Genomic DNA, 24016 nt, shown 5'->3' on the forward strand with positions numbered 1-24016 from the left:
GTCACAGAAAAAACTAAAATTGAAAAATTGAAAACTAAAATTTCAGTTTTTTTAATGATGCAGAACCTTCACATACCTGGGTTTCTATCTCCATCCCTAGATGGGATTTGCTCCAGCACCCCTGCAACTCCACAGGGGATCAGCAGTTTAGGGTGGATGGATGAATATGATTGAAGAAAAATTTCTGTCACTTCTTGGGAAGACAATATAATTTATTTATCATCTGTCTAGCTATCATTGAGCAAATACCAAACTATATCCATACCTCTTTTTAGTACCGTTGCATCAAAAACAGAAGTCATAGGCACCCAGTTTTGGGCAGTTACTTGCATTTTATTACCAAAATCTAAGGAAAACTAATGCAGTCCATCTAAAATAGGGGCTGATGCATATTGTTTTTCAGGGCCGATACCAATTAGTAGTAGTTCATGAGACTAATAAATGATTTTTGGATCCAACGTGCAGTTATGATTACAAACAAAATGTTCTTAACGTGAAAAAGTAAAACTGTATGATCAAAAGAATGGAGCACAGATGAACAGTTTAGCACCGGTGCTGTCGACAGCAGAAACAGCACCGAGTAACACAGTAGCTGCAGGAAAGCAGGAAGTGATGCCATATGCTCACTGTGTACGTGGCTCCTAGGCCATCAGATCACATTATGGGCCGGACATTAGAGAGACTGTGGAGAGTGAATACAAAGCCAAGAGAGGAAGACACATCTCACAATGGAGCCAAAGTAGCACACTTTTATATTGATGAATTTTATTGGAGATTGATGCATGTAATTGGCCAAATGCCTAATATCAGACCCAATAGCCAGCTAGGACAGTGATTCTCAAATAGTGTGGTATGGCAAACTGGTGTGCCTTTGGGCAACTTTAGGTGTGGCATGGGAATTTGTACACCTGTATTACTACAAATACACAGCTAAAGGAGCTGTAACACTTATTAAAGAGGCTATTTTGCATAGATAAGATTATAGTGTGCCAGATATTGGCTCGATCTTAGGTGTGCCTCGGGCAAATATAGTGTGAAAACCACTGGGGTAGGCTAATGACCAGTCAATCCCTAGTCTAAATTGCAGTAAAGCACTGCAATATTTGCCAACATATTACAAAACTGATACAAAATAAGGGGGTTAGTTGCAATTTCTGATGGACTTTTTTCCTCTTTTCTGCAACTATGGTACTAAATAGCTATATATATTATTTTATGTTTGGTATATTTGAGAAGTACAGAAAATGTTGACAACCTTATTCACCTGACAACTCCAGATAAACATCTTATTTCAAGGACTAAAGTAAGCAAAACATAGGTTAACTTGTTTGCTGCATGGGTAGGTGTTTTTATAAATGTCATTGTTCTTCTTGAACTGAAAATTCCCTCTGATCTTAAATGTGACTTTTGTGTGATTGAAACCAGCTTTTCTTTCGTTTTGTTGTTTAGCTTTTGAGCCTTGCTGTTCTTCTTTCAGTTTCTAGCATAGAAGGCAAAGCTCGTTTTTTTATAACCTGCACATATCATGCTTATATACACAGTTTTACCTTTGCAAAGTAACATCCCAGTATCAGAGCTAATGTTTCATGCATGCATGTGTTTTGTAAGATTATACAACAGCTTTGGTTTTACTGTATGAGAACATTTCATTTGGAATATAACCATATATAAGTGTAGTTGTTGCAGTTACTTTTTGTAGCAAATAAATTCCCAAGCCCCCTGTTCCTTGTAGATTTAAGACTTTTAGACAATCTACTCTGGCAGTAATGGAAAATCCTACAAATTACTTTACATAAGGCTGTCAAACAGTCAGCCTTTCAGGAAGTTACATTTAAGAACATTTAAGGGGTAGAGGCCTATGCAAGTTCAAAAACAACAATGCAATTTGAGCAGAAAATAATTATCTATCTATTCATTCTTGCCTGGATTATCTTGAAATGATATGTTTAACTGGGCTTGTCAGACACATCAGGTCAAAATTTTCAATCTATTTTAGATACAATTTTCATGAGCTGTTGTGTTGGGGAGGAATAAATGCATCAGTATTGTAGGCAAACTACTGCACATGTCACCATTTAGACAATGTGCAGGAGTTTGTCTGAAATTTTGATAACTGAAAGCAAATGATATAAAATATTGGGTGCCCATGACATCTTTTTTTGTTTCAGAAATACTGAAATAGTTATCAGTATCATTTGATTTTATTAGTATCACATCATAGTTTAAAACTCCGCTATTGTGACAACAGACGTCAGTGAGAGTGGTGTTGATCTTTTTAGGGATAACAAAGATCATGAGAAATCTTGTTATTTGTATCACACTTTTTAAGCTCATGACAGTATGCATGTTCCTCTTGTGTCGTGTTGATTTCTTATCATCTCGGTTATTTTCTGTACTAACAGAAACAACTAAGATAAGGCATTCACACGTTATCCTGCTGTCAGTCAGATCACTCCTGTTGTCATGTGCTGCTTTCTCTAAACCAGCTTAAGATGTGTACATGCATAACACATAACAAGGATTATTTAACTGTAGGCTCTCTTGTTTCTCTTGTTTTGACTTCTTTTAGAATCCCTCTGTCTCACACTTGTTTCTGACTCAACTAGGGTTGTGTTGAAAATAGCCTTGAGCCTGGCTTTGCTAAACACAAATATAACACTGATGTAAAAACTGAGCTAAAACAAAGACAGATGCTGTTTTACCTCTAACAAGGAGAGTCCTGGGCCAAATTGTTACCCTTTCGCCCCAGCACTGACATAGATACAGAAATAATTAAGAATTCTGTGTAAGTTTTATCCCTCCAGTTTGGGTGTGTGTATTAGGAATTGCGGTCTCAGGGGCCTACTTGTGTGGCTTTACACTTTCTTCTTAATCCAGTGAAAATGAAACCACTGACCCCGAAGAGCTCTGCTCTGCCTCTTACTGTAGAAGGACTTTAAAAGGAAATTCTCACCAATAATGAAACACATGGTTGCTGCGATCGGCATCACAGCCCAGATCAGTCCCATGGAAGGGTTGTACACTGCCTCTGCTGTGCCAACGATGAATCCACCTCCAACCCATGTAGCTGTAACACACAACCAAAACACACACATATTTCAAAGATAACACTAACATGCAAGGTGACAGTAGCAGGATGGTTTACCCCTGCACATGCCGGTAACTTGATAACAGAATCTAACCTCACTACTGTAACTTTAATAGGAAATTAAAATTGAATAGGAATTTACTGTAAATTTAATGACCACTCACTTTAAAACATCCTTATTCTAAAGTTGTTTGTATCAGATAAGCTGAAAAAAGGGATTGAAGCTGAGGGTCATTTTCATGAAATATAAAAGAGGTGGACATGCAAGAGGATAAAGCAGAGATATAAAAATATTCACTGACCCAGTTCGCTGCTATTTTCTGCCTCTGTTTGTGACTCAGCTTGTTTCAAATAAAATTAACTTCCCTTTTTTCTATCACCTTGTCCAAACACTTTAAATTTTACTGCCTATATACATGAAAAAAATCGTTTAAAACATATAAAAATCAATTTGTCCCATTTTAATCCACAAGATTTTTATCTACCAAACAAAAATGCGTTTTATTTGAAGAATCTGTAACCTAAAATGTAGGTTCTCATTTGCACGTTGGTTAGCTGGTATAAAAAGGCACGTTATCTTATTCTTTTCACACATTTAAGATTTTGTGGCTTATTTAAAGAGATGGTTAATGGTATGTAAGAAATGTGATGCTAAATCAATGGCCCGCTCACAGAAAAGCGGATGATACAAGGCAATAGCCACGCCGGCGGCACGTTATCATTTTTAGAGCACAATAAAACAGCAAGGTGACTCCATGTTGTTCCTGATCCGCAGTTACTCGCCTGTCATGGTGAAGATGCCGACCACCAGGTTGATGCCCCGGTTGCCCAGCAGCGCCATCTCCGTCTTATCCCCCCGGCCCTTCTCGGCTTCCTTTTTGGACTTGATGGAAGCCCAGATGCCGATCCCGAGGACCAGCAGGTAGAAGAACATCATCACGGATACGCCGGGGATGTTGAGAGCCATGATGAAGCTGCAGAGGATTCAGACTGAAGGAGCGAGCGCGTCTGCCGGTCTGCCGGGGATGATACTACATATCCCTCCCTGCTGCTGCGCGAGGAGACATGGAGGAAATGCAATGAGGCCCAGTGGAGGCGCGAGGAACTGCACATAACCCACAGCAGCCAGCCGTCAAGGTGACATACATCATTCTTACTTAGGAATACTAACGATAGAGTCTAATGCCTAGGTGTTTAATACAAGGGGCTAGTGTCTGCTTTTTCTAACTGTGTTGGTTGTGTTTCTTAAAATAATTGGCCTGAACGCAGTTTTTTAATCCCTACGCATTTTTTTCTTCAGTTGCAGGGTCCGCCATCACAGCTGAAACACCGGCATGATGGAGTCTCAGGGAGCGTGTCGCATGTATAGCTACAGCATGGTTATTTTTAATTTTTATCTCATCCACGTCCATCCCTTAGCATATATCAACGTATCGTACTTCCTGTAGGTATTCCTATAGCGGCTGTTTCACATTAAAACAACTATAATGATAAACTGTAGGGGAGCTTTTATTGTGAAGGAAATGTGGAAAGCTTTGTTTTATACATCAAGGTCGCTGGGGGAAACTCACTCTCCCTTTGTACAACCAGCTGCCATAAAGTGAATTAGATGTCAAACATGTTAAATGGGAACAACTACGCCTACAGTAAAATCTAGTCAGGAATTCGATTTGATCTATTTTTAAGAAATGAAATAGAAGTGGATCTTAGATGGTCTTGAAATAAACTTTTTCTCACGTATTAGACAATGACAAGGTTATTTGAGACTGATAAACACACGTCGTTTAACATTCAGTTCATTCCACCTCTTAAACAAGTGAACGTAACATGACATCAGCATCTCAGTAATCCTGGCCGTGGTCAGGGGTAGTAAATCAAACATGCCATGGGATTAGCTTCATGCTCTTTTTATATGTTGATGCACTTCTCCTCTATCATTAAACCTTCTCATAGATCTATGTTGGCACATTACTAAAACAAGACTGCTGTTGTACATCTTCAGCACACAGGTTGCGTTGTTGGATTGCGTTACAGAGTACATGAGCTTTTATTTTTATCTATGTGTGGAGGAACTGATGTGTTCTCTCACACACAGAGCCGGGGGAGGATGGGTGAGAGCGCTGCCCTTTCAACTGCACATAAATACACTGTGTTGGTTGTCCTCCACACTGTATCAAGAAGGCTGCACATCCTCTTGACTATCAGTGTGAAGTGCTGATAATTATCAGTGTTGGATGAATAGATGAGGAGAAAGGTTATGCTGACAGTAGAAATAAGTAACTTAAAATAATACATATTGCAGGACACAGAATCTGCAGGATTCATGTAGTGAGCAGACTTTTCAAACTGCACTACCAATAACATCATGCTGTTTTTCCCATGATGCAAAGCACCATGCCGGGGCCCCTTTACTGCAACAATAGCTCTGTTCACAGTATCTCTGAGCATCCTGCTGATCGTAGGTCAACTGTAGGGTGACCTGAAAAGATTTTCTGTAAAGACCATCTGAAAAGAGCCGAGGGGGGTGTAACGTATTTTTTAAAGTGCCCTTAAAGCTTAACATGTGCACAATGAAGAGAAAGGGCAAAGCCCTCGTGTTTTTTTCTTTACATGTCGGAGAAACTTAATAAACAGAAACCACTGATTACATCACAACTAATGAGCCCTGTCTGAGCAAATTTAAAGCTTTAGTTAATTTATTGTTCATGGACACTAAACCAGGATTATACTGACACGCTAGACTCATGTTGGGCTTTAATTCAATATCACATGTCTAGGATTTAAATCATCCACTTATGCTATAATTGTTCCTGATCACAGCGACAGAAAGAAACAATCAGAAAGTAATTTTCAGCTATTTATATATGTATCCTGCTTATGCTTAAAGGATCTTCATAAGGGCTGTAAAATGATTAGAGCTTTTAATCACAATACATGTCAGAATTTATATAATTGTGATTCATCAGGACAGACATGGAACCTAGCCAATGCATCTGCTTTGCAATGTTAATTTAAGAGAGCTTCTTCCTGTAAGGATTTATTGATTAATGTCAAAATAAACATTATTGATTTGAGTGTACCTTCCTTATCATAAAATCAAGCAAAACAAGCCTGCAACAAACAAAGAGAGGTTTTTAGAAAATGACATAAATGAGAAAATAATAGTTTGTTATTATTATTTACTGGTACATCCTGTAGTAATTATTCCAAACATTTATTGCAATGGTCTAACATGCATTATTTTAGGAGTGATGAGATGAGAGATCTTAAACCCCACATTAGAGCCTGCAGGTGAATGCCAGGATGATGGTTTTTGGATAGTAAGAGCATAGTACTGATTCAAAGAAGAGCTGGCAGTGGCAGAGCAGAGGAAGAGACCAGAAATCATGCAGCTTAAATAGGCCACCAAATTGGGAGGATGTTTGTCTGGTGTTTGGATAATGATGTGTGTCAAGTGTGAAATCAGTGCAGCTCAAGTTGTCTGCCTCAAGTAGATCACAGCCATTTGTTTGATTTGAACTGAAATGAATTAACAATCCATTTAATATGGATAATGCAATTTAACATAGTTAAGGGCATGAAAGGGTTGTGCAACACAGAGAATTCAAAGGTATTTCTGATTTCAACTTTTGTCTAAGAGTTTACATGATACAAAGAAGATTCATTCACTGATTAAAAAGAAAAAAACACATTTAAAAGTGAAGAGTTCATGGTAATGAACTTTACCTTGTATAGTGCTTTTCCAGCCGTCTGAACACTGAAAGCACTTTTAAAACACAGGTCACCCGTTGACACCACATTCTCAGGATGCTACGTATGCACATGTACACATGTAGGCTCTACATTGGGCCCCATTCTATTTTTGTTGTCTATGTTGTCTCCTCAGTCTAGCGTGTGCAGCTAGTCCAGAATGCAGCTGCTCACCTCTAACAGGCAGAAAAAGAGAGCACAGCCCAACTTTACTTTAACTGTTATTTTATGATGTTCTATTTCAATTGATTTTATTTATTTAATATTATTATATAATGGTGTACTCCTGTTTCATGTTTTGTCTTTTATACTGTAAAGCATTTTGATCAATCTTGGTTGTTTTAAATACATATAAATTAAATATATCATCCAAGGTATAAAGATGCTACGGCAAAGGCCAAGACGACAGGTCATTGTGGGGTTAGTTCATCATCACTCCCACCCATCAAGATTGGGTACCAAGCCCCAATAGCAGGACGGTTCAACACGAGGACAGTTGACCTGAGGGAGAAGATTTTGTCTACCTGGAGGAACTCAACTTCCTCCTGCTTGCCAAGGCTAAGGAACAAAGAACCAGAAGTACCATCTCTACGCAAGGATGTGAACGCAGCACTGCTAACTATCCCTACCAAAACTATAACTGAGACCAATCATCTTATATATGCAATGTGAGAGCATATACAGTAATTCAAGCCACCTCTTCATGAGCCACTACCCCAGTAGTGCTGCACTGGCAGATAACTTTACTTTTACAAAAAAATCAAATTTTATTTTCAGTTCATTTGATAAATGTAGTTTGAACTTTTATGAATAGAAATGGTACAAACTCACTGTTTTTCCATTATTTATTATTAAACAGAATGACAGTCTACGTATATCACATATTAAAAAGCAAAAAGGACTCTACAGCTGTAAAGCTAACATACACACTTACCTTTTCATTCCTTTATATCATGTCTTTGCTGTTGTCATTTATTTAGTCATTCATATTGTCACTCATAATGATTCAGTGTTTCTATCTGTATAATTACTGCACACTCTACACAGTCTGCTATGTACTGTATGTTTTCATGCCACTGTATGAGGACACTCGTGTCAGTGGCCATGTAATGCTCATCTGTCTGAGCTGCTCTGTCAACACAAACAGCTGTTTATTGATTGTCCTTGTTTTGTAAAAATCAGCCCGTGGGGCTGACTCCATGTGCATTATTCAGTTAGGAGGCCACCACTGGAAAGTCTTCCGTGGTTCAGTTGTCAGAAACTGAAGCTGACACCTACACTACTTCACCAGCAGGTCGCCACACTCAGCCCGGTGTCACATTCTTCCGATTGCAAAGTACTTTAGATTACAAAGCAGTATCCTAGCGGCACAGAGTTTGTCATGTTTACCATCTTATTTTTCTATGAAGTCATTTTTATGGATTAAATCAAACCTAAAGGTGCTTTGTACAACTTTACAGTAATCAGAAGGAATGTTTTTCTTTCCAAAAAAAAAAAAAGACATGTAGCATGTAGAGCTGAAAATATATAAAATATATATACTTTATGCATGTTGTGTTAGGGATTGTTTACTTTCATGTTTTTATAGAAGCATTCTTGAACACATATTACACATTTACTTCCTTTTACATTACTATAATGATATGTCACTCATGTCAAGCACTCATGGTAATGTGCCTGAAACCACTGCCAGTTTTCAGGCCCTTGGGGCATCCACAGCACAACCACGGACTCATGGCAACCCTACTTCCTGCTCAGATGGTACCCAAGACCATGCTTACTTGCATCATCCACTCCTTACTGCAGTGTTTCTCAAGTAGTCCAGCCATAGGACCCACCACCACCTCCATAAATTGAAATCATGACCCAAATTTCAAAATTTTTTGAACTACCAAAATAAATTCAATAAAGAAGTTGCAGTTAAGACTATAGATGGAACAATACATAACTAAACAAAGGCATTTCATTTTACTCTGTTCCCCATTAAAACATACATTTCAGTTGTTTTCTGAAGGTCCCCAAAAAATCTAGTTATTATCATAGAAAAACATCTTTCTTCCGGAAAAAAATCTACCCAAAAGAACAGGATAAATAAGTTAGGATCTCAAGAAGAAAAAAAAAAACAGATTTTACGTTCTTGAACTGCATACAGAGAAAAATACATACAGTGCTTAACAAATGTATTAGACCACCTGTCATATTTGTCTCAAAGACCATCCAGCATCATGAAGTGCTTTAATGCGGACTCTTTCATTTTCAGTGAGCTCTCTATGTTTTACCATTTTGAACAGGAATGAGGGATTTCAAACTGAATTCACCCAAATTTGAGCCGGCTCACTGGGCTTCTCTGAGAAGTCAGAAATGAATCAAGCATAACATTCAACCACTAAAACTCTTTTTTTCTGTTCAGGAATGCAAGTAAATAACTATAATTTGACATATTGATCAAGAAATAATGTGCTTTACTGGTTTTTCAGTTTTATTGTAAATCAGTAAATTTGAAATTTAAGGATAACAATAATAATTATATTTTAGCATTAAAAATATCATTTGGGTTAAAGGGCTTCTACATATTGGTGTATTAACCATTGCAGAAACATAAAAAATGATTTTGGTAATTACCAGTGCTGTTAATTTAGGGCAGCTGTGGCATAAACCTTACTTTGGTTAGGGTTAGGGTGGTCTAATACATTTGTTAAGCACTGTATATGGAAATCCTAGATATTTTTTCTCCAGGCAGCAATTTGCAACCAAATAAAAACACCCCCACGACCCACTTTGAGTCCTGACCCACTAGTTGAGAACCCCTGCCTTACTGTGCCCTAAAGGAGCTGCATTTTGCAATTTTTTCAACAGATTATTTTCTCATGCCCCAATATACAAGGACATCCAGAGCCCCACTGGTGTTCCCTCCTGACCAGTGATGCCTGCAGGTGGCTTATTCACCACATCTAAGCCTTGCTTTCGTCTTAATGTTTGGCCCGACCATGCCTAAAAGTTCTGCACAGTACTGTACACGTTTCTGTTTGGAAATTTCAGGTATAATAAGATATTGTATTTGTGTGTGTGTGTGTGGGGGGGGGGGGGTGTGTGTGTGTGTGTGTGTGTGTGTGTGTGTGTGGGGTTGTAGAAATAGGAAAAGACAGAAACTGAGGAGACAAACAGAGATTATGAAATGACAACAGGAAAGGGGCCACTGGCTGGATTTTAATCTGGCTGCCCTGAGGACAACAGCCTTTATATATGGAGCATGCAGAAGTAACCACAAGACCACTGGCACCTCAACATTTTCTTAATCTTTACACACATCCAATAAAATTGGTGATTCCATTAGAGACACATTTCAAAATAGGGCTGCAGCAGTATCTCTAATCTCATTGTCTGTATTTTAATATTATGTCAAATAGAATGTCAGTAACATTATAACCCTTCATTGGGCATGGGACCATGGTCATTGCAGTTGACAATATTCATAGGTCAATTTGATTAGTTTTATAACCTCATAACAGCTTTATTGCACTGACAAGGCATATATAAGTTTTATTTTTTACTGTCGGTTTTACTACTGCTAAAATTAATATAGTTATGCAATATTTGTATGGGTCTTTTTTTTACATTTCAATGGACTTTTAAGGAAAAAGATAACATAAATGATGAAATATGTGTAAGATTTGTCAGTTTTATAACCTTGGAACACTTTTATGTTATTTATGCGGTATGCATCAGTTTTTATTAGGAAGTCTTTGTTTTTTTCCTCATTATTACACTGATTTGTGGAGCTTTAACATACCCCAAAACTAACCAAACTCCCCATACATTGTCCCCCAATGGAGATTTTCATATTTTGGGGCATTTGTAAAAATGTGTTGCATAGGGGCTCCACAGAGGCCCCAAACACCAGTCGAGGGACTGGGTTAAAGCTACATGCATGAAAATTGGTTCACATCAGGGGCGTAGCACGGGGGTAAAAAGGGTACTGATTACCTGGGCCCACTGTAGGGAGGGGCCCTTAAGAAGCCTGTAATGAAAAAGGTGTTTTTACTTATTTTTCTTCAGCATTTTAGTGCCATTGTTGAATCAAAAGAGACTAAATGAATTAGTGAACAGACTGAAATTAGTATCAAACAGAGTAAAATACAATACTGGAGGCCCCTGCTCCTCCCTAAAAAATGTCCAAATGGTGTGGTCCAGTGCTGCAGGATAATACAAATAAATTTAGTAAAAATATTGCTTATAAATGGGGAAATTATGGTTCAAAATACATTAAAATGCAGAGATAATTGTAAAAAAGGGGCAAGATTTATTGCTTGGCTATCTGGTTAAGGGGGGCCCTGTGCAATATTCTTTCTGGGGGCCCTAAATGCCTAGCTACGCCCCTAGTTCACATATTGTATGAAAAGACAGGTAAAAAGTCTCTTGGGACAATCCTCTTAAATGTACAGGAAGCACATCACAAACAGCTAAAGGTCAAATTATCATGTTTCAGCTGATGGACATGTTGCACATTTTAACAAACTAGACCAAGTATATATACCTAATTAGCTTAAAAAATGTAGTTCATTCAAGATGGGAATCTAAAGTTGTGCACATCATGACTTTTCACCATAGGGTATTTGGGCTGTCACCCAAATTTGGCCTATTTTTTGTTACTTTTTTGCAGTGTTTTTTTCACAATAATGCCATTAACTTTTCAGCGCTTATGTAAATTATAATCAAACATAATCATGCATGTGTGATAATACACATTGATCCTGAAAACATTAATGCAATAATATCCTCACTTTGTCACAGTGCCCCCCTCTGCCAGTCAAAAATTTCCTCTACTGACTTTTGTTTTTTCACTCTAAAACAGCTTTGAACATTCAGCCCCAAGGAACCCTTCCACCTTGGCTAATTATTTTAGGTCTGCATATTGATCATCATTAGACCTACAAAAAAGCCTCCTCGACCCATACCCAAATCTGCACAGGAAGTCCACCAGCCTCCTCTCTATTTCAAAATAAGCCTCTTTTAAGGTGCCAATTGACTTGAACCTGTTGTAACTTTCGTATTATTCTGCATTCTACTGTACTGGCAAGACAATAGTCTCACACAGATCTGCCCACATGCACATTTCTCATAAAAGCGCCCCCTACTGGCAACACGAAGCAAAACATTATGGTAATTTTATAATCCCTCTCATTCTGTTAACCTATATAGCTCAGATTTCGAAAGGAATTCCTCCAGTCACGATATCTGTCCATGACACTGACATGTTTTATTAAGGGACACTTAAGTGGATATGGCACCATGTTGATATGAGCTGAACTGAGGAGGACAAAGACCAGGAAGGCTGCAAGACCGGACGGCCTCAGTTCCAGGCTCCTCCTCCTGCTCAGACCAGCTGAGTGGGATCATTGGACATCTGTTCAACCTGAGCCTGAAACTGGGAAGGGTACCAAGCCTCTGGAAGACGTCCTGCGTTGTACCCGTGCCAAAGACCCAGCATCCCAAGGACCCTAGCTGCTACAGGCCGGTGGCCTTAACATCCAACCTTATGAAGGCCCTGGAGCGGCTGGTCCTTGTGCCCCCTGGTGAGCTTGTCCATGGACCCGCTGCAGTTCTTGTACCAGCCTGGCATCGGAGTGGACGACGCCATCATCTTCCTCCTCCATCGAGCTCTGTCTCACCTGGAGTCGCCTGGGAGCTCTGTTCAGGTCCTCTTCCTGGACCTCAGCAGAGCTTTCAACACCATCAGGCCGGATATCCTGAGGGACAAGCTGGAGCTGTCTGGAGGGGACCAACACCTCACATGCTGGATTGTGGACCTCACCAACCTCCCACAGTATGTGAGGACCCGGGACTGTGTGTCAGAGACTGTCCTCTGCAGTGTAGGGGCCCCTCAGGGAACGGTGCTGGCGTCGTTCCTCTTCACCCTCTACACTGCTGACTTTTCCCACCTGTCACCCACCTGCCACCTGCAGAAGTTCTCTGACGACTCTGCCATTGTCGGCCTCATCACAGATGGGGACAACCGGTCGTACAGAGGACTCATACAGGACTTTGTGGACTGGTGCCAGTGAAACCACCTCCAGATTAACGCTGGTAAGACCAAGGAGCTGGTTGTGGACTTCCGTCGGCGCCCCCACTCCGCCCCATCACCAGTGAACATCCAGGGAAGGGACATTGAGATGGTGACATCTTACAAGTACCTGGGTGTTCATCTGAACACTAACTGGACTGGACTGATAACACCACTGCACTTTACAAAAAAGGTCAGAGCAGACTCTATCTGCTCAGGAGGCTGAGGTCTTTTGGGGTGCAGGGGGCACTCCTGAAGACCTTCTATGACTCTGCTGTGGCCTCGGCCATCTTCTACGGTGTGGTCTGCTGGGGGAGAAGCATCACAGTAACTGACAGGAAGAGGCAGGACAAACTTATAAAGAAGGCCAGCTCTGTCCTGGGATGCCCTCTGGAATCCATGGAGGAGGTGGGGGAAAGGAGGATGACAGCTAAGCTGTCCTCCATGATGGACAAAGACTACCACCCCCTCCAACACCACTCACTGCACTAAGGAGCTCCATTAGTGACAGGATGCTACACCCCAAGTGTGTAAAGGAGAGGTATTTCCTGGTCTTTCCTTCCTGCAGCCGTTAGGCTCCACAACAGAAACTACTCCAAGTAATTGTGCAATAACTAATTTATATGTATAATCTGTACACGTTTGTATGTATATATATATATACATATATATATATATATATATATATATATGTGTGTGTGTATAAAGGTGTACTTATTAATATCTCCACCACACCCAATCTATAATCTACCCAACCTGTACACTGTTTGTAAATACTATTTATAATTTGTAAGTTGACATCCTTATATTCCATATTTTTGTATTTTGTATTTTTGTTGCTCTTGCAACACTACTCTTATTTGTACTCTATTTCTGTTGTGTTTCTGTCGCCAATGGCCTGCTTTGTCTAAGATACATTTTGCTGCTGTAAATTGGAATTTCCTCTTGTGGGATTAATAAAGGAATATTTTATCTTATCTTATCTTATCTTATCTTATCTTATCTTATCTTATCTTATCTTATCTTATCTTATATCTCGCCAGTTAAACAGAAATTGATGTATGTGCCTCTCAAATAAAACCTCTAATTTACTTTAAATTTCATCTAAGCATCTAAATGTTAATTTCATGGATTTGCTGTAGCCCCACCGACTGGAAGAAGCCAGTAACACTTCAAATATAAGACTGTAATTTTACATGATAATTATCAGTCCTAGCCTGATCACTTCTACATATCAACCTCTGTCTTAGTTGTACTTCCCCCCTCTGATGATGAGCAATATTTCCTCATGGACAAAGTTCAATGTGTTAAATTTTTCCCATTTGATGACAGTCCTGGGAGGATCAACATGATCTCTCTGCTGTGCTGCAGCACACACTCTTATTACTACCAACCCATAGCTACGACACACCCTGGCATGGCGGGATGGCCAGTGCTGCTTGTAACCCTCGTTCAGTTATTAATATTTTATTATACTTATATGGCATGCATCCATTTCTATTTTTACTCCAAGCCTTTGTACTACTTAAATTAGTTTTGTTATCAATTATTTGTGACTTTTTTAGGCTTTCTGATGGAAATATAAAGGAAAATAGATCATACATTGCTACTTATGAGTTTCTTTGAGTCAGTCACATCCTGCCCCCAAGGATATTCATCATCAGGAAGCCACAACAGCTGCCCCATAGCCAGGAAAAGGCTTACATATGGTAACTTTGTTGACCTGTATTTACAGCCATGATGGGAAAAAAATAAGCAACAGGATTTTTATGCTCACAAAAACTGCTTAGGATTTACATTTTTAATTTCCAAGTATTTTAATGAATGCCCCATAAAGAAATAACCCTGACTGCATCACTTTGACATCAGCAGGATGGTTTTCTGAGCTGTAAGGACAAAAACTGTAGTTGGGATCCTTGTGAAAATTAAAGCATCTTATTTTCTTTTATTCATTGGTAGAGTTCCCTTCAATAAAGCCACACAAACATAAATACTGTTAAAATAAAGCCTATTGAAACATATTGATATCAGTCTTTCATGCAAATATTCACCCCCTGTTTTATCACAAGCACACAGAATGATTCTTTTAAACCAGTGAAGAATATTCAGCACATCCAGGCGTCATTCAAATCAGCTCTTTAGTGATATGGAGGCTCAACCCTGCAGCAATAAAAGATTTAAATAAACAGCCATGAACAAACACAAAACTCGACTTGAGCACGATCATTTATAGTCAGATGGACTGACTCTCTAAGCGGGATATGAGATATTTGAAGAGGAATCAACATAAATCCAAGATTTTTCAAATAATCTTTCAAACAAGTTGGATTATTGACCTGACAGCCTAAGAGGACTTTTCAGCACCAACTACAGGTATGATAATGATCCAATGTGATTATCATAAAGAGGTGAAAAAAATCATGAGGCTCTTTAACAGCAGAAGCCACATGCATCTGCTATGTTTCTGAGTCTTTTTATTCACTTGATTGTCTTTTTTTAATCCTGTTGTGTCGATAAATCACCAACTAAAAATATGAATCTAAACTGCACTTTTAATATCTTTTGAGCACAAAGTGTTTCTATTATGGCGCTGATACAGCTTGATGAGTTCTGAAAAATCTGAACTTAAAACAGCTTTCCTTTAATTTTTGATCAGCTGTTCCAGGACAGACCAGAGTTGAGGAAAATGAATTTTAGACTCACATTAGAAATAAAATGTAATGTTACAACTTAAGACTTTGTAAACAAAATTGTGTCAAGTTATTATTGGGATCTTCTGTTGAACTCATTTATTTGTGCCACTATTACACCCACCCAGTTTTGCCCCTTCCATTGATTTTGCACACTTTTTAAACATTTTTGCTTCTTTTAATCAATTTTTGCCACTATGAACCCCTATTCACTACTTTTGATGCCCATTCTTGTCACTTTTATTCGACCCTTCCATCACTTTTCAGCGTTTTTCAGCGTTTGTTTCTGTTAACCCATTACACCACTTCATGTCAATTTTTTGCATCTTATATTTGTCCCTTTCATTATTTTTCACACATTTTTACCAGTTTTTGCCTCTTTTTAACCCCTTTTGATAACTTTTTCCTGCCCATTTTTGCCACTTTTCCTTTCAGTATTTCACCACAATGTCTGCCCATTATCACCACTTAAAAGCCATTTGCCAATTTTTAAAGACTTTCTACCACTTTTTTTGCACCTTTCAACCCATTTTTGCCACGATGAACCCCTTTTCACTACTTTTATTCCCACTTTTTTTCAGATTTTATTGCATATTACTATGTGTTAAGCCCTTTTTGCCACTTTAAACCAATTTTTGCTACTTGTACCCCCCTTCTCTACTTTATCTGCCTTTTTTTGTGACTTTAACCCATTGTGAACTCTGTTTAAGAAGAGGTTTTGAAGAAGGCTATGTTCTACAGCATAAATACATTTAAAAATATATTGCTTTGATAAGAGTGGTTATTATTCAGTTACAAAAATAAAATAGGGTTATCACAACTTAACTTTACAATGGACCATGGTTTGCTGACCTCCATGGGCCCAATCCAGCCTTGCACTAAAGTGATGGTATATATTTTCCCTGAAACAATCCATGCCACTGCAGAATGTCGCTGAATATATATGGCACATGTCGCACCCCCTCGAGTAGCATGCCAGATGTCACTTGTCTTGTGTCCAGTACTGTCCTTGAAAGCACCTGACCCATAGGAAGGTGTTTCCTTAAGTTGGTCTGCAAAATATTTAGCTGATAATTATACATAACAAAAATGAAGAATATTGAAGACAATGCCAGAGGATTTTTGAAGATATTTCTCATGAAAGTCATGGGTTCATGACTGACAGATATGGATAAGCTCCCTGTTTACTGCTCAAACAATCTACAAATCAAAATTACACAGAAATAATTTTTAAAAGTTTCTGCTTATCTGGACTAATTTTGGTCTTTCTTAGACTGACATGAGACTGAGATCTTCATTATTGTTTTCCTAGCATCAGCTGCACGGCACGCTTTGAAGATCTCAATGCTAATCTGAACAGCTGAACACATAAATAGCCTGTGTGTGACCTCTTATGGCTGACAGCATCACGGAAACAACAACTGTCCCTGTCCTCGACAACGCCACCGACAATCAGACTGTGAACAGCACCACATCCCCCGCTGCTGCCCAGGTAGCCAAAGTCATCAGCTGGGTGACGTTCAGCGTTGGGCTGCCTGCCATTGGACTGGCTATTTACATGCTGAAGAATCTGTCCAGAGGTTTGTACCCACTCTGCTCTTTGTGCAATCAACAGTTAACAACTATAAACACTTTGCTTTCTACTCCTGTCATCCAAGTACAGAGGTGGGCTTTTCTTTATCTGTGACAGGCTGAAAACTACACAGGTACCCAAAACAAACCAATATAACTATTGCAGTCAGTCTTTATCAAATATTATGGACGCTCTATGAGAAGTGGATGTGTATAATGTCCTCATTCAGTGTGTTTAAATGGTTTCAAAACTAAGGTAGACTGGTGTCATTCATGGTTGTCTATCAGATGTTGTTTTGGGCATTTAATCCTAAGCTCCTTCAGTTACATGTTGATGTGACACTCAAGCCACTTAGCCTTGATTTGCTTTCGCTGTTGCATAGATGTGACTGAATGGAGTAAGCTAATAATGACTGACACCTTCCATAGTGACGTCTACCATCAGTGTGGAAATGGGTGAAAATGAGAATGAATGGGAAAGTGTGATCTGTGGTGTTTCACACATCCATCTGGAAAACCACTCATGCACAAGGTTTGGGAAAGGGCAGAGTCTTTGAAAAAAAACTTGGAGTGTGATTGGATGAAAATTCTGTACGTCACATCTTTACAGGCCAATCAGAGCAACAAAACACACAATGTTGTAGCTGTACCAAAGGAGTAAGCTCCATAGAGAACTGCATAACGCAAACCATGGCGACTGTCGACATTTTAGTACATGACCTATTGTTTTTGAAAAGAAAACAACTCAATGCTGTTCTTTGTTCTTTGAATGAAGAAATGTCATCAAGTTCTGATAAAACGGGCGCTTTAGCAGCATCCATGCTAATGTCTTCTGCCATTATTGCACTGGCCTCTTCTCGCTGCTTGCTTGTCACGACTCCACCGCACCCGGAAGTACTGCCCCTCGACGCTAATTGGTCCTGTCACTTTCTAACCCGTTCAGATGGAAGCTTTGCGAGATGGATTCACCAGTAAGAAACACGGAAATGGACGTATCCATCTGCTTTGCAAGGTTAGCTCCGAACTGCAACATACTCAACTAAACATGCCTGTTTCATTGAAACGCGTAGGCGCTTTAGCTCATTTATTAAAGGCTTTTTAACTTTTTCAAAACAGTGTACTTTAGTTTGACAAGTCTGGCCTACCCCCATTTTTTGGTATCATGAACCTTTCTTTGAGACCTAAGAGCACCTGTGTTACAACATGAAAGCAGCACTCCTAAGCCATCTTGGCTTTTTTTAATCAACTAAACACGCGCTGTTGAAATCTTTTTGGAAACTTGGGCTGTGATCTGTTGTAAGACAGAATGGTGGGTCCTGAGGCTGGACCAGTAGAGAACCACTGCCCTAGGGGCTAAGAAGAACTGTTTTCTTAGTGGTTTTATCAATGAAACAATTAAAATCTGTGATAATGTGTTTCTATATGAATTATTTTAAGGCTTTTTTCCCCTTTATTAAGGTCAGGTTATAATAGTCACCTAAAACAAGCTAAATGATTAAAACTAAAATGTAAAAATAACTTTAGTAAACTGAAACTAAATAAAAACTAAGCTTTCAAAAAACAAGAACTAACTAAAACATACATCTGTTCTTAAAAAAATAACAAATAAAATAAAATTAGGGACAGAATTTCCTTAGTTTGAGTTTTTGAAAGCAGCGCACTGACTGACATCTATGCTCAAGCATGGAGAGTGTAAAATGGTCTGATTTGATTGAAGACTTCAAAAATGGTAATTTTAGGTCTTAAATTGTACTTGAATATCAATTAAAAAAAAAAATTAAAATCAAAAGTGAAGAGTAGCCTGTTTTAATGTGTTTTGTTGTTTGTTTTTTAATCATATAATGTTTACTTCTTCTGACTCTTTTAGGTCTCACTATTAACAAGTATTGCTGAAAAAAAAAAAAACTAACTCTAAAGCTAATAAAAAATAAACTTAAGCAAAGCATTACTTTGTTACTCGCAGTGAAACTGATAACAATTAAACTGAAATTGAAAACTACATTTAGAACTAAATAAAAATATATACAAATGAAAATCCCAAACTACTATAAGCTTGATTCATACAGCTGAAGAGAAACAGGAAACATGGGGAGAGTGAATGAGGGAAAGATGCATCAAACAGCACCAAGACTGGTAATCAATCCTGCAACCAGTGGGATCTACAGCCTGTGTATGTACTGGCTCTACCCACAGAGCTAACTCTGAAAAGGTAATGCTTAACAGTCTTTAGCTTGTATTGCCCTTTTCTAGTCATCTGACTCATAGTGCTTTTACAACGTACGTCACACGCCGCTGGTGGCAGAGGTTGCTATGGAGAATTGGCCATCAGTATTAGCTAATTTGGTTCAGTTGCATCCATACACATTTATACACCACTGACTGTGAGAAAACTGAGGTTAGTGTCTTGCCCAAGGACACATCAATATGTGACTGAAGGAGATAGGGATTGAACCTACAGTTTTCCAACTGCAAAACAACCAGCTCTACCAGTGATGTCTCTTTTTTATTCATATGGGTCTTGGGAAGGCCTGGCCTTTCTTAGATACAAGTAGGGGGACTCCAACAAAAAAGGATGCGAGCCACTGCTCTAGGGGCACCCAGACCCCAGGTTCAGAACCAATGCGCTGGAGCAGTGGTTCTCAGCTGGTGGATTGACCCATAAGTGGGTCATGGAGCTATTTTTAACCAGCTGCAAATATGGGCGAGGAAAAATTAAAGATGTGGCTAAAAGGCTGTGATATACAGACGCCACCAGTGGACATGAATCCATATATGTTACTCACTTTGACTGAGAGAAGTACACTTTGGTTGTTTTCTAGAGATCTTGACTTATTTATATTTTTATCAAAGCAGGCTTTCCTATGATAATGAATTATTTCTTTTCAATAGCAAACATCTTAAATGTACATGTTCTCATGGGATAAACAACGTAAAATAAAATGCATGCATACAGGGCTTCTGTGAAGATGCAGGTTTTTAAACTCTTTTGTCCTTTTTCTTTGATCCATCATGGGGTTCATTCCTAACAGCAGCATTTTTCATTAAACAGACTTTAGAGAAAATATGTGGAAATTTGGGTTGTGATTTATCATTGAGGAGGAGATGGTGGATCCTGAGGCTAGATTAGTTGAGATCCACTGCTCTAGAGGATGCACCATGAGCTTGTTGCAGAGCAGGCATAAAGCTAATACTATATACTATAGCTATACTATAACATAGGTTTCCTCTAATAGACTAAACAGATCATTTGAGGGCATAACAAAATTGATGGCATGAGACACAGTGGTCTTTAGAGTAGTGGAGCCAGATATGACCACATTTCAACAAGAGAGCTGTTAGGGTTGTTACTTGGTAGGTGCTGGAGCTGTCCTTCACCATGACCATGACCTTAGACAAACTCTGCTTTATTGCCTTCTTTTACAGTAATTGGAGCCATAATTTACAAAACAAATATTATAATCGTATAATATATGCTATATTTTAGACCAAACCAGATAAAGAGCACATAAACTGATTTAATAAAATGTTGCCTGCAATAATAAACCAACCTCTGAAGTAAAGTAGTAAATGTGTGGTGCTGCCTCCCGCTGGCCATTACAGAATGGAGGTTAAAGGTACTTGTGAATGTGCCTCTTTACTGGAACCAAGACATCTGCATCCTCTTCTTTATTTGCCTATATAGGCTTGTTATATTTTTGGTATCAGTGATAATGGGTACATTTCTTAAATAGAGGTCATTAGTAGTCACATTTTTAGTAACAAATGTTTCTTTTGTTCTGTCCAGGTGAGAACAAAATCCCCATGCATGTCATGTTCCTCCTAATCTCTGACATCATCAGCTTCTTTGGTCGACCCCATGTTGAACCCGACATGGGAAGTGGGCCTGTCTTCTCTTCAAACCCCACCGACTTCATCTTCTACTTTGGTGTTGTCACCAACATCACCCTCATGCTATTGATAGCTCAGGAGCGCCATCTCCTGGTGGCCTACCCACAGTGTCTGGGCTGCTGCAGCATCATCAGAAAGTTTCCTGCAGTCGCCCTGCTGGCATGGGCTGCTCCGTTTGGTGCCCTTGCCCTGGCGGTGCTGCAGTACAACTTCTGGTTTGCTGTGTCCCTGCTCGCTCCTTTCCCCTTCCTCTTCTTTTTCACTGTGGACTCTTGGAGGGCTCTGTCCTGCTCTAGATCTAACCCTCCAACCCAAGAGAGGAGGAGAGCAGCGATAGGGATTGGTGCAATCTGGGCTAACTACACCCTGCTCTATGTCCCCTTCATCCTCACCATCCTCCTGGAGGCTTTGTCCTTTAAGGAGACAGTGTCCTACCTGGGCCTGGTGTCTCACCTGCTGCTCTACCTCAGCCCTCTGGTGGACCCTTTCCTTTACATTTTCATGACGAGAGGGATCAAAGAGGTGCTCCAGGCGCTGCCATGCTGTCACAACCCAAGTCTGAAAGAGCCTATGAGACCTAGTGTGGAAACTGTGGCTGAGACTGTGGAGACAAGACTTTGAGGACATGGAGAAAGATTTCTAAAACCAGTCATCAGTCTAGTTCAGAAAGCTCACTCCTGTCATACAGTCAGAAACATTTTAAAATAAATGTGATTAATCTTAGCATAAAGGAAGGATTCTGCCGGGAATGATAATACCAAAAGCTTTGAACATAAATAGATGTCTGGTTGGTAGATGAAAGAGCTTAGTGGTCAGACAGCCTTGGCCTGAGCCGAAAAGGGTCAGGTTACACTTACGTAACATGATTGGATGTTGCTAGTCAGCTTATTTAGATCACAGCTGATAACAACATATTCATCCCTGTAGGATCCCAAGCCCTTGTATTATGTCAGAGCCAATGGCATTACTTGAAAATGCAGCAGGTTTAAGTCTGATAATAATTTTGACCTTAATTTTTGAAATCATTAAAAAAGACGGCTGTCTTCAATAAAATCATGTGTTTAAACAAGGTATTGGTCATAATGATTCACTATGATCTAGTAGGGGCGTTCATTCCTTCACAACACAAAAAAAGCCTTAAGGGACAGGGTTTCAACCAGTCTTTCTCATATGAGAAACATGCTACAGTGAGGTTTAGTTAGTCCCTCCCTCAACCAGGAAGACAGAAAACACACACCCAACTTCATCAACAGCAGCTAGACATGTTTAAAAAAGGAAGAAATAACTTTTGAGGTATGAAAGTGATTTTTTTTTTCTCATATGGCCTATCACTTTATTTTAACATGAAATGTTAAGATCCTGTCTGGTCGCCCAGCAGGAATTGGAAAGTGTCGCTGGGGAAAAGGACGTCTAGGTGGACTTGCGACCCAGCTCTGGCGAAGCAGATGAAGATGGATTAAGATTTTAAATGGCCTTAATAATTTTTTTAAACTTGTTTTAAAAGGATCTGACATGAATGTCTTAAATTAATGATGGACTGGCATCTCTCATTACTTAGTTGAGTAGTTCTTGCCATAATATGGATCAGAACAGTAGCTGATTGTCATTCACCTAATGGAACTGTGTACCAACCCTACCCCTGCACACCACCACTGATGGTCTCAAACACATTAAGACGAGACAAGACATTTAATAAATTAATTCTTGACAAGGCACACCTGTTAATTGAAAACCATTCCAGGTTAAGCTAATGTGGTTATAGCTGAGCTCAAAGGCAGCTATGTAAGCTATAAATTTGTTATCTACGGTGAAGCAAAGTATTAAATATGTGGTGTTGCCCCCTGCTGGCTGTTACAAAGAATGGAGGTTTAAGGTACTTGTGAATGTGTCTCTTTACTGGAAACAAGACATAAATACGTTATCTACATTAGCTTTGGCTACATTTGCCAAGCTAATTTAGCTACATTGGCTTAGAACATTAATGCTGCGTCCCTTTTGCAGTAATAACACGTATATTCCAACTTCTTCTTCCGACTTCTGACCCTGTGGCAAATGAAACGTCCCCCTAGGTTATATTCACAACTCGTCAACACATTATCTCACAGAGCACCCAACCTCAAGGATGCAGCATAGCTGCACAGAGCATTAAGTTTAGTAAAAGCTGTGATTTTGACCTGTTTTCAGAACCTCAGGGCATTCTTAGAAATTGCAGACACAGCACTATACTATGGTTGCCTTTAGTATGTAGCAACATTCTTGAAACGCATGAAGCACTGTGCATTGTGTTGTTTTAATGACTTATCAGCTAGCAACTGGTCAATGTTGCTAAAAACGATGACTGGCTAACACAAGAATGGCTTTACCAGTCTTTTTCCATCTTGTCGTGGTTGTGACGAATGAAATGCAAACAACTGGGAAAACCAGGTGAATGTGACATCATCACAGTTACAACTTTATGACTACAAAAGGAACGCAGGGTAGTTACATAACCAGCGTTGCCATGTTTGCTCTAGCTAAAGCTAACAAAGCCAAAGCAAGCCACCATTTGTGTAACTACTTCTAACACATAATTTAATCCTGGATTAGACCTCTGACCTTTTCTCTATTCAATTTATGAAATGTTGATTAGTCTCTGATGTCTGCACTGTGGTTATTTCATGAATGTAACTACCAGACTTTGTTCCTGAATAAAGTTTAATTTTAAAAAATCAGATTAAAAATACAGTGCACTCAGAAAGTATTCAGATCCCCTTGACTTTTCTCAGTTTTGCTGTTACAGCTTGATGCTACAGTGAAAAAAATCTCGTTAGTCTACACTCAGTACCCAATCATGACTAAGTAAAAACTGAATTATAGAAATAATGCCAAATTTGTCAAGAATAAACAACTAGAATATCATTTTGACCTAAGTATTTAGACCCTTTACCAAAACACTTGAAATTAAGCTTAGGCTCTTCTCATTTCTCC

General features: G+C 39.1%; 1 protein-coding gene across 1 annotated transcript in view; it reads right to left on the minus strand.

Annotated features, from left to right (window-relative positions):
- The window catches only part of LOC121510728 (high-affinity choline transporter 1-like), a 42456-nt gene extending 38400 nt beyond the window's left edge, over positions 1-4056 (minus strand). The window contains exons 1-2 of the mRNA XM_041788916.1: positions 3872-4056; positions 2954-3067 (exon numbers count right to left, since the gene is read on the minus strand). Of these exons, the coding sequence (XP_041644850.1) occupies positions 2954-3067; positions 3872-4055 (298 nt within the window). The 5' untranslated portion in view covers position 4056. The remainder of the gene's footprint in view (positions 1-2953; positions 3068-3871) is intronic.
- Between the last annotated feature and the right edge of the window lie 19960 nt (positions 4057-24016).

This window comes from Cheilinus undulatus, linkage group 6 (genome assembly GCF_018320785.1).
Source record: "Cheilinus undulatus linkage group 6, ASM1832078v1, whole genome shotgun sequence".
Lineage (NCBI taxonomy): Eukaryota > Metazoa > Chordata > Actinopteri > Labriformes > Labridae > Cheilinus > Cheilinus undulatus.